A 17,497-nucleotide genomic window follows, 5' to 3' on the forward strand; every position below is an offset into this window, starting at 1 on the left:
GAACCACCAGCATGATCCCCAAGCACCATGATGTGATCCCCAAGAGGAAAGGAAGAAAGGGAGGGAGTGAATCAAAACTTGCATCGTTATGCACTGTGCAGGTTGACTGAACATGTCAGATGAATGGCACTAAGCATCGCATCATCCCCAACCCTTCTCTGAGTTATAATTTTAGCCCCTCTCAATGCCAAAACACTCTAATGAGCAGTCCATATCCATACTCTTTCCTCATGCTAACACTTGCCATAACAAGGGCACTGAGAAGCAATACTCTTGTGATTCCCTGTGCATATCTGTGTTCCCAAGTAGTGCTAAGCTCCCAACTGCACTGCTGCATTCACCTTGCACAGTTCTCATAGATGAGGACAAATGAATAGCAGGGTTTATAGTTCTCTTTGATGGATTCTGAGGGGTACATTCTGCTTAGGTAACATAAATGAATAAGCAGGGAATAACATGACAATTTTGAAACCAGCAGTCAGACTGAAAGGTCCACTTGAGTCAAAAGAATTTCAGGAAGAAATTTATTAAATAAGACAAATTTCATGCCATAAAGGACAGAGACAGCTCCCTCTTGAGATACAGCAAGGAAACATCACCTGAACCATGCTCGGGGCTAATATTCTGGACTTGCAGCGGGAAAAGTTTCATTTCATCTGATCTCACCTCTAGGACTTACATTTTACAGAATTCTGGATATAAAATTGAAATCAAATGGACAAAGGAAACAAGCTGTTCACTTTTTCTTTAGGGAAGGTGGCAGGAACAATGACATCTGCCGCCTAATAGGACCCCTGTGCTGGATTCTATATAGTGATACCTGCCTTGACTGCAAGTGAAAATATTTTTTTTTAAAAAAGCTGAATTTTAAATAGTAGGGCTGGGAAGAGAAGTGCAAGTTGGTATAATACATGCCTAGTGTTCCTCATACTCTGAGTACGATACCTAACACTACAGGGACCCCTGAGCACTGCTGGATATACTAGTGCTGATGGTACCCCTGGAATCGCATTGGGGTGACCTATACTGAACCCTCGTACAATATTAAATACTTGACATAGGAATCCCCAAAATTTCTGCAATATGTCAGAAACATAGCAAAAATTTCGCTGTACTTTGATGTATTGGAGAATGGGTAAGATTTCCTTTGTTTCAGAATGAAAACAGAGTAGGTTTGGGAGTAGTAGACTTAGACTTACATTTGACTACATAAGCACATGCAATGGATAGAATATCACTAAAGGATTGGACAAAAAGTGGTACCCCGTAGAGTGCCTGGAAAGAGAGACTGAAAATAATAAGAAAAAGTAGAGAGAGAGAGTGTATGGAGAATACTGTTTGCCATGGAGGCAGGAGGAGGGTGGGAAAGGGGGTTATACCAGGAACATTGGTGGTGGGGAATGTGCACTGGTGGAGGGATGGGTGTTTGATTATTGTGTGATTGTAAACCAAAGATGAAAGCCTGTAACTGTCTCACAGATGATTCAATAAAATTAAAAAAAAAAGAGAAGAAGAAGAAAAAAGTCTTCATACAAGTATTCATTAGAAAATGGTTGCTGCATTCTATCCTACTTTTTGTGGTAAGATAACTATTATTTTGCAAAGTAGTATTTTAAAGAACATTATTTGTGATCATGCCAATGGTATTGAAAAGAACAGCTAACATTTCTCAAGCCTACCCTATGCTTGTATGCTGTTTCTTTCTCTCTATGAACAGGTAGCCTTATATATTGCACCCAGTATCCAAATACTGCTTTCATCAAATATCCTTCAGTAAATATACTAAATATTTAAAACTGTTGGTAAAGAACCTGAATAGTATCCTAATATATTAAGCATCATGAACTTGAATGAATGCAATCAGAACTAAGATTACATCAGGAAGAGAAAGCAAGATCTGATGTAGCCTAGTCAGCTTCACTCTTGAGGTCCAAAGTCTGCTATCTACAGGTTAAATTTTATATTTATTCCTAAAATAACTAAAATAACTGACTACCATTCTAGTATCTAGGGAAATTTTAAATAATTCCCTGTCTCCATTACTCAGGACACTAGGGGGTGGCGGGGTTACTCTTAGAGCTTACAACACATAAAGTTTCAAACAAGCAATATGTCCCCAAAATAGATGTTCACAACTTTAAAAGCAGATGAGAATAGCTGGACCGGGCAGAATCAAGAGGAAGTTCAACTTTGTTCTGGGAAAGAGCTACATAAAAGGAAAAGTGTTGGTTCTTTTGCTCAACAACAGCCATTATTTTTATAACTTTTACGTTGGGTAAAAGGTTCAGCAGTCACCTGAACATTTCAAATAGCTGGGTTTTCCATGTTCATGTCATGAATACTATTATTCTAAGTGAAATAATTTTTGTATTTTATATTATTTCTAGCATAATATTTTTAATCTAAAAAAGAAATTTGCATTTATTTTGTAAAATCCTAGCACGGACCCATCGAGTTTAATTACCTTGACCTTGCATTTACCTCATTCAGCTGTTACTCTGGCCTTGCATCTAAGATTCCCCTGTGTAGAAATAAACTAACTTCTCTTTGAAAATTTAAAATATTCAGAAATCCTAAACTCAGTTCATTGGCTATCAGAAAAATCACCTCTTATGATTACTGCAGCATTGGAAAAGAACTTATATAACCCATACTCAAAAGATACTGGGATTATAAGACTATGCCTTATAAAGCTCTTGAGTCCTCAGTACCCTTGTTCCAATACTTAAATCAATTCTCTACCCCTAAAATCACGCCATTAAAAGGTTAGTTACCACATAGAGTTGTTTCCACATGGTTCCCCAGTCTCTTAATGTTGATGTCATTTCTGTGATAACAGAATCTTCGGTGGGAATAACCATTTCAAATTGTCTGTAAAATGAAAAAAGAAAAACAAAGTCTGTATGCCAATATCATATGCAATAGTTTTCTCTTAGGTACCCTAAAAGAGAGACCTGGAAAGGAAGCCACCAAGTTATTTCTGGTTCTGCAAACAGTAACCAGTTTTTGATTAATGAAGCACTCTGAGGGATGCGGGTTAGGACAATCTCATACTACCTCATCCAGATGAAACTGAGCAGTATGACAGAGAAGCAATAATTACAGGAGCATTCTACTCTGGTCAAAATATGACCACTAAGATCAATTCATTGAAACTTTTGAAGACCAAAAGCCCTCATGTGTAATATGATATCATCCAGCCTGCATAACCTGCAAAGTAACTTTTCTTTTTAAGCACTAAGACCACAGAAATTAAAGGGAATGACAGACTTGTCCAATGGCCACAGTATCATAGCTGCCAACATCCAAATTCAGTGTCATAAATAACTAGATATAGAAGTATGGATTGCATGCTCATTAGATTTTGTTAACATTCCATTTTTATTATTTGCAAACGATGCCCTGTAAAGTGATTAGTAATGCTATGCATCATAGAACTTATTAGGAACTTAAGACTTTGCAGATAATTGAATAGTCATTGTAAACTGTTCCTGTGATTTGGATAATATATTCTATTTCATCTCTAAAAGTATAAAAACTATTTGGAAAATGTTCAAACCACATCTTGTAAGGTTTTTTTGGTGATCCTAATGTTGAGAAGATATATAAGAAAATGGGGCAGGCAATCTATACAACCTACTTTCAATAGAGAAGGATGTGCATTTCTTTTTTTTTTTAATTCTCTCAGTTTTTAAGCAAGTTCAAAATGGCTAAGTAGTATAACACCCAAGGATAATAGAGATAAGGGCCAAGAGGATCGCTCCATGGCTTGGAAGCCTGCCTCAATTGCTAGGGAACAGACAGCTGGGACAGAGAAGGGACCACTAAGTGAATGAAGCTTGGAGGGCTCTCTTCAGATGGGAGATGCATGCTGAAAGTAGATTATAGGCCAAACATGATGGCCACTGACTACCTGTATTGCAAACCATAACACCCAAAAGGAAAGAGAGAGTAAAAAGGAATGTGCCTAACCACAGAGATTGGGGTAGGGGGATGGGGTAGGTGTGGTAGTAGGGATACTCAAACATTGGTGGTGGAGAATGCGCACTGGTGGAGGGATGGGCACTTGATCATTGTATGACTGAAACCATTGTAATCAGGAAAGTTTGTAGGTCTGTAACTGTATCTCATAGTGATTCATTAAAAAGTATTTAAAATATGGCTAAGTAGTATCATTATTATTGTTTCTCAAAACAATCCTTCTAATTACATGGATAAGAACTATTTTCTTTATTTAGATATGTACATATTTAAAGGCAATAACTATTATACAGAGAGTAACAAATATTAGACACTAAAGATCAAAGGAGACTACCTCTTAGCATGAGGTTAATAACTATTCTACAGTTATTTTTGGATACTGTGTCCAAAGCATATACATATTTGTCTTTTGCTTTCCTGACAATAGCTACAGTTACTAAAATCCTTCCCTTGATTTCTCACCAATGGAGATGCGTCTCCTCATTTCATACTGCTGCTAAAATACTTCCCTTGTGAATACCATGATCCTTTCTAGAGCTAATGCATAGTTTAAAATGTACAACTAGGATTTAAAACTAGAAATAAAAATAAACAGTAATTTTGCTTTTAAAGCAGCTGTTGTACTTTTAGTGATGAATATTTGGGTACAAGGGTTCTAAAATGATCGATGCAAGGTCAAGGAGGAAAAAAATGAATTCATAAGAAAACAACCTTCTTAACATTTTAAAAGTAAAAAAGAAAGGTAGCATGACCTCTGTAGGAATTAAACAATACAGAATGACTCAACCTTTGCAAACTATGATTTAACTTAAGGACCTCCATTAGGAGGTCTGAGACCCATGAAAAAAAGAAAGGTAATTTAGCCTGTGGGAAGTTGATTTGGGTTAATTCACCAAAATGTAAATTTTTAAGAAGTACAAAATTGCCATTTTAGATGATGCAGATGTTTTCTCTTAATTATACCAAAACCGAAATTAATGTGCAAATAGTCTATCACAAGTAGTTACCCAAGAAATTGTATTTTGCTCCATTATTCTGAGATATATTTTGCAATTAGTTATACTGATGGGCCATGGGCCTACTAGTCCCCATAAAATAAGATTCAATATTAATATTCCAATGAGTCTCCTCACTGGAAAAGCAGTCACCTGGCACTATAAATTCACAAAGGATATGAAGCTCAATTTTTCTTCCAGGAAATAATTCAAGAATATAAAGCCCTGAGCAATTCTAACCATTTCTCAATTTAGATATTAAGATTTTTGTTCTATCCCTAAATTGTATTAATGTTCAGCAAGTCTTCTGTCAGGTGGAGAATGTGTATCAAATCTCAAACTTTCACATCAAAATTTTGACACACCTTTATCCATATGTTAACTTCTGCAAACTAAGAAAAAAAAGGGCCATATATTTACTGGTTACAAATATGAGCAAAAATAAAATAAGGGAAAGAAGATGCTTATGTTAATGAAAATGTTGGTGTTGACTGCCTAGTCCAATCTACTTTAAGAAGTATCACTTTTAGGGCAACAGCTATAGTATAGCAGGCAGGGTACTTCCCTTGCACACAGGTATGACAGGTTTAATCCTCAGCACCCAAGTCTGGCAGAGGAGTGTTCCCTGAATGCAGGGCCAGGAGTAAGTCTGGAGCTCTACTTCCCCTATCCCTCACCCATCAAAAAAGAAAGGAAGGAAGGAAGGAAGGAAGGAAGGAAGGAAGGAAGGAAGGAAGGAAGGAAGGAAGGAAGGAAGGAAGGAAGGAAGGAAGGAAGGAAGGAAGGAAGGAGGAAGGAAGGGAGGAAGGAGGGAGGGAGGGAGGGAGGGAGGGAGGGAGGGAGGGAGGAAGGAAGGAAGGAGGGAGGGAGGGAGGGAGGGAGGGAGGAGGGAAGGAAGGAAGGAAGGAAGGAAGGAAGGAAGGAGGGAGGGAGGGAGGGAGGGAGGGAGGGAGGGAGGGAGGGAGGAAGCCTTTTATTGGGTTGAGCTATGCTTGACATCATATTTACCCACATTCTCTTTTCCCTTCCTCAGTCAGTGTAAAATGGAGGCTAGTTGGTTTCTGCTCCAAAGAAATAAAGGGGTTAGGATTGAGCTTGGGGTACAGATAGCAAGAAGGACTCGCTGGCTGGATCTGCCTAGGGGACACTTTAGGGGTCAGGACAGAGAACACGGGACTCTACAATTGCCTAACACAGCTCACTGAGGCAGAAGGGCTTGAACAAAGAGCACATGGCTGAATTGTTTTCTGGGGGGTCTTCAGATTTACTTTACGGGAGATGAACAAAACAAATTAGTGTGTGGTGGGGAAACTCCAAAAGAACTAATAACTACCTTATTCACTTCTGATAAATTAGAACTGCATAACATTCCTGAAGGGCACCCAGTCTGAGTGTGGGTATATATGTGGACCTGTGTGAGGGGGAGGGGGCTGGGGGGAGGCACTGGCATCTGGCTCTGTTCTAAGGGGCTATACATACAGGTGCTAGGATTTGAACCATTGTTGCAGCTCGAATTACAGACAAAGTGAGTGTCTTAACCTTTGAACTATCTCTCCAGCTCAATCACTAAAAGACTTAAAGTAGGGACAAGGAGACAGGTCAGGCTGAGGGTGCACACCTTGATTGCTCCAACCTGGCTCCAGCACTTGTGCCCTCCTGAGCAGTGCTTGGTGAAGTCCTGGAGGCCCCAAAACCTGCCAGGGTGGCACTGGAGGTCCCTGGGGCTGCTCGGACTGGTCTATGTCCTCAAATATAGTCCCCAATAGTTTAGGATGACTGGCAGAGAATAGCTAGCAGTGGCCCCAAGGACCCATAAGCACAACTTGGAAGGTCCCGCCATAAATAAACAAATATGAGTGGATGCACTAAGGGCCGAGAGGGGTGAGAGATAGTATGGCAAGGAGGGAGCTTGCCTTGCATGCCGTTGACCTGGGTTCGATGCCTGGTACCCCAAGGGTCCCCTGAGCCCCACCAGGAGTGAATCCTGCACACAGCCAGGCATGCACCCGAAACAAAACAAGTAAAAGCAGTAATAATTATTAGTATCAGAATTATTAAGCTTTTAATCAATTCTAAACATTATTACTGTTAATAATATATCCCAAAATTACTACTAATTATTTAGATCACATATATAAGATATATGAAGATTCCAAGATTCTGAGTTTTAATTCTCTATCCTAATATAGGGAACACTCCAGAAATTTATGCCATGGACTCCCAGTCACTTGCATACTTATTTCACTAGAATCTATAAAAGAGAAGATGTAAGAATCAACTATTGAATATCAGCCATTGATCATAAGAATCAACCATCGATTGTAAAAACCAACCATCTGGACATCTAGTAGAACACCTATAATCTCAAAGTGTTGGAAACTTTACTAAAACTGAAGAGGCTATCAAGAGAGGGAACCTTTATACACTCTGGTGAGAATGTAAATGGGCGCAACCATTATGGAAAGCAGTATGGAGAATTCTAAACAAAAATCAATTTGAAACATTGTTACTATTAATGTTAACAGAAATTCCATCACTGTATCACTGTCATCCCATTGTTCATCGATTTGCTCAAGCGGGCACCAGGAACGTCTCCATTGTGAGACTTGTTGTTACAGTTTTTGGCCTATCAAATATGCCATGGGTAGCTTGTCAGGCTCTGCCGTATAGGCGAGATACTCTTGGTAGCTTGCTGGGCTCTCCGAGACGGACCGAGGAATCAAACCCAGGTCGGCTATGTGCAAGGCAAACACCCTACCCACTGTGCTATTGCTCCAGCCCAGAAATTCCATGCAATTTATTTATTCAACTTTTTGGTATTTACCAAAAAATGAATAAAATTGAACTTGATGACCTATATAGACTAACATATTTGCTAAAGCAGTATTTATAACAGCCAAGAGCTGGCAACAATCTAAGGGGTCATTGACCAAAAAAAGTGGGTCTAGAACATATGGTGTATATAAACAATGTAATATCATTCAGTAATAAAGATGAAATCTTTCTATTTGAAATAACATGGGCAACCCTTGAGAATATTTAAGTCAAATGAAATAGGTCAACAAAAGAAAGAGAACACATAATTTCAATCATAAGTGGTATACAGGGAAAACCAGTGGATGAGTTAAATAAAGCAAAACAAAACAAAACAAAACTTTTGAAGACCAGCTAATGCTTGGTTATCCAAAGGCAGGGGAGAAGCAGGGATGGAGGTGGGCAGGCAGAGATGGCCCTGGAGAGATATAAATCAGGACAAGTTGATTTCTATGATGCAGCTGAAACCCCTGTTATAATGTGATGATATCTCAATAAACAAAAAGAACCATTCAAATGAATAGTATCCTCAGAACCTATTTGTTAAAATTCAGATCTGAAGGTAGTATAGTACTGACTGTGCCTAGAAATAAGCTTTAGGGGCTGAAGAGATAGTATAGTGGACAAGGAGCTTGCTTTGCATGTGGACATGTGGGCTCGATTCCTGGCACCCCAGATGGTCCCCAGAGGTCGGACAAGAGTAAGCTACTGTGTGGAACCCCAAGCCCCCTCAGAATAATAATAAGCCTTAACAGTTCAAGCGGACTGGAGTGATAGCACAGAGGGTAGGGCGTTTGCCTTGCATGCAACCGACCTGGGTTTGATTCCTCTGCCCCTCTGGGAGAGCTTGGCAAGCTACCAAGAGTATCTTGCCCACAAGAGCAGAGCCTGGCAAGCTACCTGTGGCGTATTTGATATGCCAAAAACAGTAACAAAAAGTCTCACAATGGCGACATTACTGGTGCCCACTTGTGCAAATCAATGAATAACAGGACAACAGTGCTACAGTGCTAACAGTTCAAGTAAATTATTAGTTTTTGCTATTGAGGAAAAATGCGATTTCTACGGCTGACTCTGTATTATTTGTTTTTTTTTTCTTTTGTTGTTTCAGAGGAACCACACAATGCTGAGGATGGAAACTGGTATTTGAAGAATATGCTCAATCCTTTGAGTCATGTCTCCTGTCCTCTGGATTCTTTCCTGTCGTCCATAAGATGAAATTATCCAGTGATGTACTGCATACTCCTTGTGACATGGTACCAAACATCTGGATTCAAATCTCGGGCCCAGCTATAGATGTGCTTGGCTAAAAGTTAGTTATGCAACCGAGGAGGTTCTACTGTCTCATCATGCTGTTATTTTATTTGAAGACTTTATTATCTAGAGACCTACTTCAAATGCTTTTGGAAACAGACTGGAGAAGATATTTTTAAAGCTTTACATGTAAAAGTATAAGAAATACCAAATATCTATGAGTTTAGTGAGAAAAAAATAACTGGGGCTGGAGCAATAGCATAGCGGGTAGGGCGTTTGCCTTGCACGAGGGCCGACCCGGGTTTGATTTCCAGCATCCCATATGGTCCTCTGAGCACTGCCAGGGGTGATTCCTGAGCACAGAGCCAGGAGCAAACCCTGTGCATCGCTGGGTGTGACCCAAAAAGAAAAAAAAAAGAAAAAAGAAACATTGAAAGGTGTTCTATAAAGCAGAAAAAAGGCTTTGTAAATTGGTTCCATAGGATATAGCATTCTTCAGTGTAAATAGACAGACTCAGCTGCTTATAATTAGCAATGACTCTAGGGAATCCCTGGAGTTGGAGACAAGTCTCGGCATCCGGTAGGTAAGTCGGCTGCCATGCTTCCCTAAGCCCAGGAAACCCAAAAGGGGCAACTCCTACTAAGGTTAGGCTAGAGTCAGGAATGTAGACAATGAGAACCCTCCGTCAACTTAGACCCTATTGTTGCCCAGCACACACAGACAAGACTCTTGCATTCTTGCCTTGGAGTGAAGCATCTTCATCAAAAGACAGACAATGGCCCCATCTGCTTTGGCTCCAGTTTCAAGAAAATTATACTAAAGCTACTAAGCCTTTCATATTCTACAGTAAGCAATGTTTCCGTGAAAATCCTCCAACTCAATAACTTTCATTTCTTACCCTTTGTTCTTTACGCAGGCATTTTTTAAGTGAATGAAGCTGGAAGGAAATATACCCTGAAAGAGAAAACATGAAGGTTATGAGGTTATGAGGGCAGGGGAGGTTTTAAAGTTCATAAACATAAAAGGCAGTCACACAACCATAACAATACCAGGAACAGGGAAAAATGCCTTTACTGCATTCTAGTGCTTAAAACCAATTGTAGTTTGGATAGATGCTTCTACTTGCTACAGTTCATATTTATAAATTTAGACATACTCTAAAATAAGCACAATAAAATATGAAATCTCGCTCCTAAAACATGTGTTTTAATACAAAAAACTTTTTAAAATTCCATGGCCTGTATAGGAAGCAAGTAAAATAAGAATTTTTTTTTACATATTGTTTTTAAAAAGATATTTGTTTGTTTTGGTAGTTATTCTTTTTTTCTCTCCAAAAAACTCATATGCTTACTTTCAATTTTACACTAAAAATACCACTATGAATTTGGGGATAATATGGGTATTCTAAATCATGGAATATTTCTGATGAAACCAGCACAAAAAATCACCACATTGCCTTTCTGATGAAACAGGAATTAAACAAAAGATGTGCTAGCTTAAGCTCTTTGTTGTAGATAAAAGGAAAGGCAACAAAATTGTTCTTTATTGTTAAAAGGAAATTGAAACAACATTAAAAAATTAGCATTAACTTTATTGTCTACTAAATTACAATATCCTCAGAATAATTTTTCATGTTGAATCAACAGATAAATTCAATTAAACATTTAGGAAAACAAAGTCATCTGAACATAATATTGCTATGGTGAATTAAAGAATAACCTAAAATTTTATAAAAAAATTATGAATATACAAAAATAAGTAGGAATATAGGTTAAAAAACTCCCCCCACATTTTACTATATTTCTATATAATATGAATAACAAATACAGCAATTTACAATAAGATGAAATTAGAACAATTGTTTGGTAGAAGAGTAAAAATCTAGTAACAAATCACATTAAATTTTTGTCTCAAATATTCTCTCAAATAAACACTGAAACTACATTTGCATGTGCCTTGTAGATGTCCAAAAATAATAATCAATGAGAACAAAAGTATTTAAAAAATTGAATTTATCTATGTTTTTGTCCCTCAGGTTCTCTTTTAAAGTGACCTAAACTAAATTTAATTAATTAACTAAACACAATTGGATGAGTCAGAAAAAGATATATCTAAAGAGAATACGGTCAAAAGAGTTTAATTACTTCTAATCTTGAAATGATAAAAGACACAATGTCTTATCTACAATCCTAAGTCAGAACTAAACCAAAAAAAAAATATACATAGCCTATATGAAGATATTAGAGAATATGAAAAGTATAGGTAGAGGCTGGGCAGAATAAAGTAGAAAAACACAGATATGTTGTGGTATGTAGAAATAACTGGATGAGGAAATATAATACAGTAAAGGGGGGGATGCTAATGTCAGCCTTGACTATCAGCCTTGACCCCGGAGTATAGGGAAGAGAAGTACAGAGAAGGAAAGAACTTCAGAGGGAAGATAAGAAAGAAAAGTAATGGGGAACGGGGGTCAGGGACCTTGGTTATGATGATGATGTGGGAGAACGGTCTAGCTGCATCTCCAAAGCACAGACTCAACAACACAGAAAACATGAGATTGAACTGGAACATTGAAATGTGCCTGTCAAGGCAGGGGGCAGTGAGGCAGGGAGGGAATGGGAAGACACTGGTGGAGGGAATTTGACACTGGTGGTGGGATTGGTATTGAAATATTGCATTCCTAAAACCAAACTATCAGCAGCTTTGTTAAATCGAAGTTCTTTAAATAAAAAATTAACTTAAAAAACCACAGATCTTAATAAGATTCGCTGTCAAAGTTATAAACCATACAAATAAAAAATAAAGCAAAATTCATCTTAGTTCCTATGGTAATTCCTGAAATTTTTACAAATACACGTATAATAATAATAAGACTTCATTTCTGTCTGAAAGATGGGATCTTTATAATATGGTGTTTGTACATTTCAGGTTCCTAAGTTCAAGGAACCTTAACATACTCTAAAATAAGCTTGCTTCTCATAGCAATATTTTACTAAAGATACCATGAAACACTGAAACTAATTTTTTTTTTTTTTTTTGCTGGGGGCACGCACAGTGGTGCTCAGAGATTACTCTGGACCTTGCAATCAAGAGATCAGTCCTAGAGGGCTGGGGTAGGGGGCAGGGGACAGGGGTGGAGTGGCAGGGCCTTGTCATATGGGGAGCCAGGCATTGAACCTAGGTTGGTCGAGTACAAGGCAAATGCCCTACCTGCTGTACTACTGCTCCAGCCCAGTATTTCTTTTTAGAAGATGTATTTCCTCCGCCTGAATTTTAACTGATGTCTGTGAAAATAATACTTTACAAAGACCGTCTATATAATGAGCTTATTAAGCCCTCTCAGAATTAATTCCAAAAGCTACATAGGACTCTCCTTTAAATAGCATGTCTTAATGATAACATAAAATCAAAGAAATTTCAAAAATTATGAAAATCTATGTTGTTATGTATTTTAGCAAAGATCCCAACTGCAACTTCAATTGTATAATGAAATAATGATCTCATTCTTTTTTCATCCCATAACTAGTTTGAAGTAATAATTTTTACCTTGATATTTGGGTTTTTTAAGGCAAATCCTCTGTACCAGCCTGTGGAGAAATAACCATAGTCATATTTCAAAAAGCCATTACAATCATTTAAAGAAAAAGGTTGATTACAAATACATCTGTTCTTTTTGTTTAGGCTAAACTATAGCTTCACTACTGGTGAGTACTTAAAATGAATTTAATACTTCTATATTGGAGGTTTATATAAAGATAAAAATATTCACAATGAAAGGAAAAACATTAAAATCAGAGCATCAGGCTTAAATTCCGGCTTTGCTACTTATTTGTTATTTAATCTCGGGCAAGCTATATGATCTTTTAAACACAACACTCTCATTTTATTTACCTATTCTCCATACTCTAAAGTCTCAGGAAAATTGGGGCTGGAGCGATAGCACAATGTGTAGGGAGTTTGCCTTGTATGGGGCCAATGCTGGTTCAATTCCCAGCATTCCATATGGTTCCCCAAGCACCACCAGGAGTAATTCCTGAGTGCAGAGCCGGGAGTAATTGCTGGGTGCATTGCTGGGTGTGACCCCAAAACCAATAAATACATAAATTAATTCATAAATTAAAAAGTCTCAGGGAAGTTGAAATATTTGTACAAAATAAAATTTCAAAATTCTCTTCATTTGATTGCAAAGACAGAGCAGTTAAGCATGGGAGTAAATCTGCACATCCTTCAGCCAATCATTTTGAGTTATGACCAGTCTGATAGCACAAGAAAAGTGAAGCCAGGTCTGATCTTCTAGGGAAACTAACAGCCACATCTAATACCTAAGTGCACCACAATTATTATTTTTTAGAAGGGCTTTCACTTCACCTTCAAACACTTCTGAATTTTATAGCACTATTAAGTGAGAAGTCATCATTCCCATAATTCAAAGCAAGTACAAGATGACAGTTAAGATGATTTCTGGTTATTACATAACTCCTATAAATGCATTATTTTTAATTATCACTGCCAATATAGAAATAATTTTGCTTACTGATAAGACGTTATTTTACCATGTGACAAACACCCTATCAAGTTGAATTTTCAAAAATAAATATTCAAGTTTTTTATTTGGGTATATTTGTTCCTTCTAAGTTTTCTTAAATGAATATATTATAGAGCTGCAAAGATAGCACAGTGGACTAAGACACAAAGCATGCTCTGCATGCAGAAGGCCGAGGTGCTCTCCCCAGTACCACATAGTTCCCAGAGTATCGCCAGGAATAATCTCCAAACAGAGCCAGGAGTGGCCCACCCCAAGAACCACCTGGTGTGGCCCCTAAACAAAATGAATACATGGCAAAATAAAGTGCCTGAAGAAAGAAAAATCAGTCTGACAAAAACAAAATAGACTAAGATAGTGACTACACATCAGCGCTTATGATGAAAAGTCATTTCCAAGAAATAAGTTATTCTTGAAAAATTTCTAACAGCAGCTAAAACTTTTTTGAGAATTACAAAAATGTTATTGAGTTACTAGTCCAACCACACTAAAAAATGTTTTAGATTATGAAACAGCTCCAATTGGCTAGGAATCCTGTTTTCATGCAACAAAATAAAACAGGCTTTTTAATTTATCTGTAAACAATATTGAACTAGATAAAATGCATCTGACAAGTACCAAGAAAACCTTATTGTATTTTTAATTGCATCAATTACAGTGGACAGAATAAATGTCCATAACACCAACATTTATGGTCAAGCTATTACCAAATGTAATATTTCAGTAAGGGAATAGACTTTAATCGATAATAAGCCTTAATATGATAACATACTATGACATACATTTCCAACTTTTAGAAAAAAAATGGATATTTTAAGATATACTTATGGAGCTCTAAAATTGGGTCATATAAAGGTTGATGATATAACCCAGAATTGGATACAAGCTTTACTGATGGGAGGCCAAAGTTCAATCCATGGAAACACATGCTCGCCTGAGTATAAAGCCAGGAGTAGCCTTAAAGCACTGCTCGGTGTGGCCCAAATAAACGTGGTCATTTTTTTATACTTGAGAAAGTCATTTCTACTCTGGGTCTGTTCCATGCCATCCTGGGAAACTACCAGACTCTTGAGATTCTAAGAAAGGCCTTCTGGTTTGGCACTAGGTTATGAAATCCCACAAGTATAGTGACTATAATTGCTTTCTATTTTGGCATCTAGTGGTGTAAAGAAATACTAGGGAAAAGGCAGCATGAGCTTATATCAATAGATATTTTCCCATAAGCCAAACATTACTATACAAGAAGTAAGTTTTGTCAAAAATGGATCACTGTAACTACGAGAATAATTCTGGAGATTACGCTGGTATGGATAAAACCTGCAAACTTTCGATTTGGCAATCCACTCCCATCATTACTAGCCTACTCACCATCACACTTTTCCAGGATCTGAACTGTGTCTCCAATTTCCAAAGACAGGCCATATGGGACGGTTCCTCGAAAACTGGCAATAACTGTAAGAAAAGACATAGAATCTATGAAAAAAAAAATCAGCTACAGCTCATTCTACAGGCTGCTATTAAACCCTGTTGACCAAGAAAAATGAATATGAGGATGAAAGGATGAGAACCTGCTGCTGTATTTCAATCTTATATATATTTTGAAGAGTCAATCATTAAGTTAATGCACTTTCTGACATGCTGGTTGAAAGTACTATAAACTTATATTTTTAAGATGTTGAATTTGCTAAAATAATTGGTAAAATACCAAGAATGTTGCTCAGTAACATGCAAGTAGATACTGCTTGCAGAGCTCCATAAGTGTCTGAGTCCTCTGGAATGTTGCTATATTCACTCCTTATCCAGGTGCTGAGGCTACAGCAGTTAATAAATACGTGCTCAATATAAATAAAGAACATGCTTAAGCTTGGGTATTATGCAGAGTGGAAGAGAGTTTCATAGAGAAAGGGGTGAAGTTGATTGTTCACTAAGATTTCCCCAGGACCTAGTCCCGAAAAGCCTAAAAGCAGGCTTCCTATGTAGTAACGGATGCTACCATCTTACACAGTAATGGTAACATTCTCGCCTTGAACTATATACACAGCCACCATGACTTTCACATTAGCTTTAGCTCTAATAACATGTAGACGAGAGCGCGAGAGTCACCACTTAGCCCTACCCAGTGGTTATAGAATAATGTGTTCTTGAAATAATCTGTATCTGTGAGGGGATAAAATGCAATACTAAGGTAATGTGTGCATAGTCAGTCCACCCTGAGCAGCTCAAACAGCTACAGAGAGAATGAAGTGTAGTGAGTTTCCACAACATAATAAGAAAAGAAAGGAAAAATAATTGAAACGCGCCTCAACCCCCCAAAAGAGAGGAATCATCTCCAGTTAAAGGCTATGTGTATGGAAATCAACTTGCAAATCACATAAAACTTGACAGGAAATATGTGATTTTTAAGACTAAAGTATTATGAGTAAAATGTATAATTCTGATTCGGATCGTGAGATTTATATATAATCCCAATCTACCAAATACATTATTGCTAGTGCTGTGAATGTATCTTGTAAATTGGAAATAATATATAAATCTGCCACTGTCACTGTTACTGTCATCATGTTGCTCATCGATTTGTTCGAGTGGGCACCAGTAATGTCTCCATCATGAGATTTGTTACTGTTTTTGGCATATCAAATATGCCATGGGTAAATCTGTCAAAAATCAATATATACCAATAATTTTAGAGAAGTTTAGAGTTCTTCCATAATAGCAAAACAAAATTAACATTAGAAATAAGAGCACAGGACAAAAAAAAATCCATAAACCAAAGTACATGAAATGGATGAAAAAAACTGCATAGTAACAAAGTTGGAACATTTCAGACAAGCACTAATTCATGATGTCATTTTCTAAGTATAATCATAAATGCCATATGGCCTCATATTAATGTGTTAGAAGATGTTTACTCAGAAAACAATCAAGGTTCTGCATATCTTGACAGATTACTGCACATCGCTTTCAGAGACCTGTTCTTGCAAAGGATCAACAACTCAACAGATGGTAGATTGATTACAATTTAAACGACTTCAAAACAAGCTTACACCCTGAATTGCTTTCCTACATTCATGAAGTTATCTTAATCTCTCACAACCCTCCTGGCCCCACACTATGTAATGGAAGCTTCTTTTAGAGGTCTAAGTGCATGACCTCCCAACCACAACACTCAATTCTTACCATCCACCAAGTTCTTACCACTCATGGGACAACTACAACTCCCAAAACGTTCATGAATACCTTCCCCACTGCTCGTTATTCTTTAATACTCATTTTCCTTTTCTGAACATAGCAGTACACTATATGCATCTCATTCCTTCACCTGCCCTTCATGTTTCAGTCCACATTGCACTGTGTTCTGAAACTACCCTACTCAAGTCACTAGTCAGTGCTCACTGCGACCACATTTTGTGTCACCTAGTAGTTCCTGAATCTTTTACTGATTCTCTCATATTCTCAGCCATCCTCTTTAGAACATCATTTCTTAGGCTTCTTTAAGAAAAGGGCTTGATACTCACCCAGAATTCTAGTTTTAAGATCTTGAAGTATAAAGGCTGGTGTGAAAAAATTAACATGAAATTTGGCTCCATGAATCATAAATTTAAACCTTAATTTTACCACTCATTTCTGTGATTTCAGTGGCCACAAGTATCATAATTTCTACCATGTCAGTAGGTATTGAGGCTAACAATAAAGGACTACAAAACATAATGTCAAATTAACTGGTATATGCTAGTCCTATAATAAACCTCTCAATAATTAAACTGTGCTTTTCATTTCTATCTATCCTCTTCCTTTTTGGAAAGAGTTTCTCCAAGACTTTTAGTTAGTGTCCATGATTCTTCACTATTAACTTGCCAGTCCTCTCGGATCCTGATTTGTCTAATACAAACCTCCAATTAATGCAATATC

General features: G+C 37.4%; 1 protein-coding gene across 4 annotated transcripts in view; it reads right to left on the reverse strand.

The window, feature by feature from the left end:
• The window catches only part of DOCK4 (dedicator of cytokinesis 4), a 475,344-nt gene that overhangs the window by 251,629 nt on the left and 206,218 nt on the right, over window positions 1-17,497 (reverse strand). For all 4 annotated transcript variants that reach the window (XM_004602088.2, XM_055123770.1, XM_055123771.1 and 1 more), the window contains exons 2-5: window positions 14,957-15,040; window positions 12,592-12,632; window positions 9,944-9,999; window positions 2,775-2,871 (exon numbers count right to left, since the gene is read on the reverse strand). In XM_004602088.2, coding sequence (XP_004602145.2) covers window positions 2,775-2,871; window positions 9,944-9,999; window positions 12,592-12,632; window positions 14,957-15,040 — 278 coding nt within the window. The remainder of the gene's footprint in view (window positions 1-2,774; window positions 2,872-9,943; window positions 10,000-12,591; window positions 12,633-14,956; window positions 15,041-17,497) is intronic.

Source organism: Sorex araneus, chromosome 1 (genome assembly GCF_027595985.1).
Source record: "Sorex araneus isolate mSorAra2 chromosome 1, mSorAra2.pri, whole genome shotgun sequence".
NCBI lineage: Eukaryota > Metazoa > Chordata > Mammalia > Eulipotyphla > Soricidae > Sorex > Sorex araneus.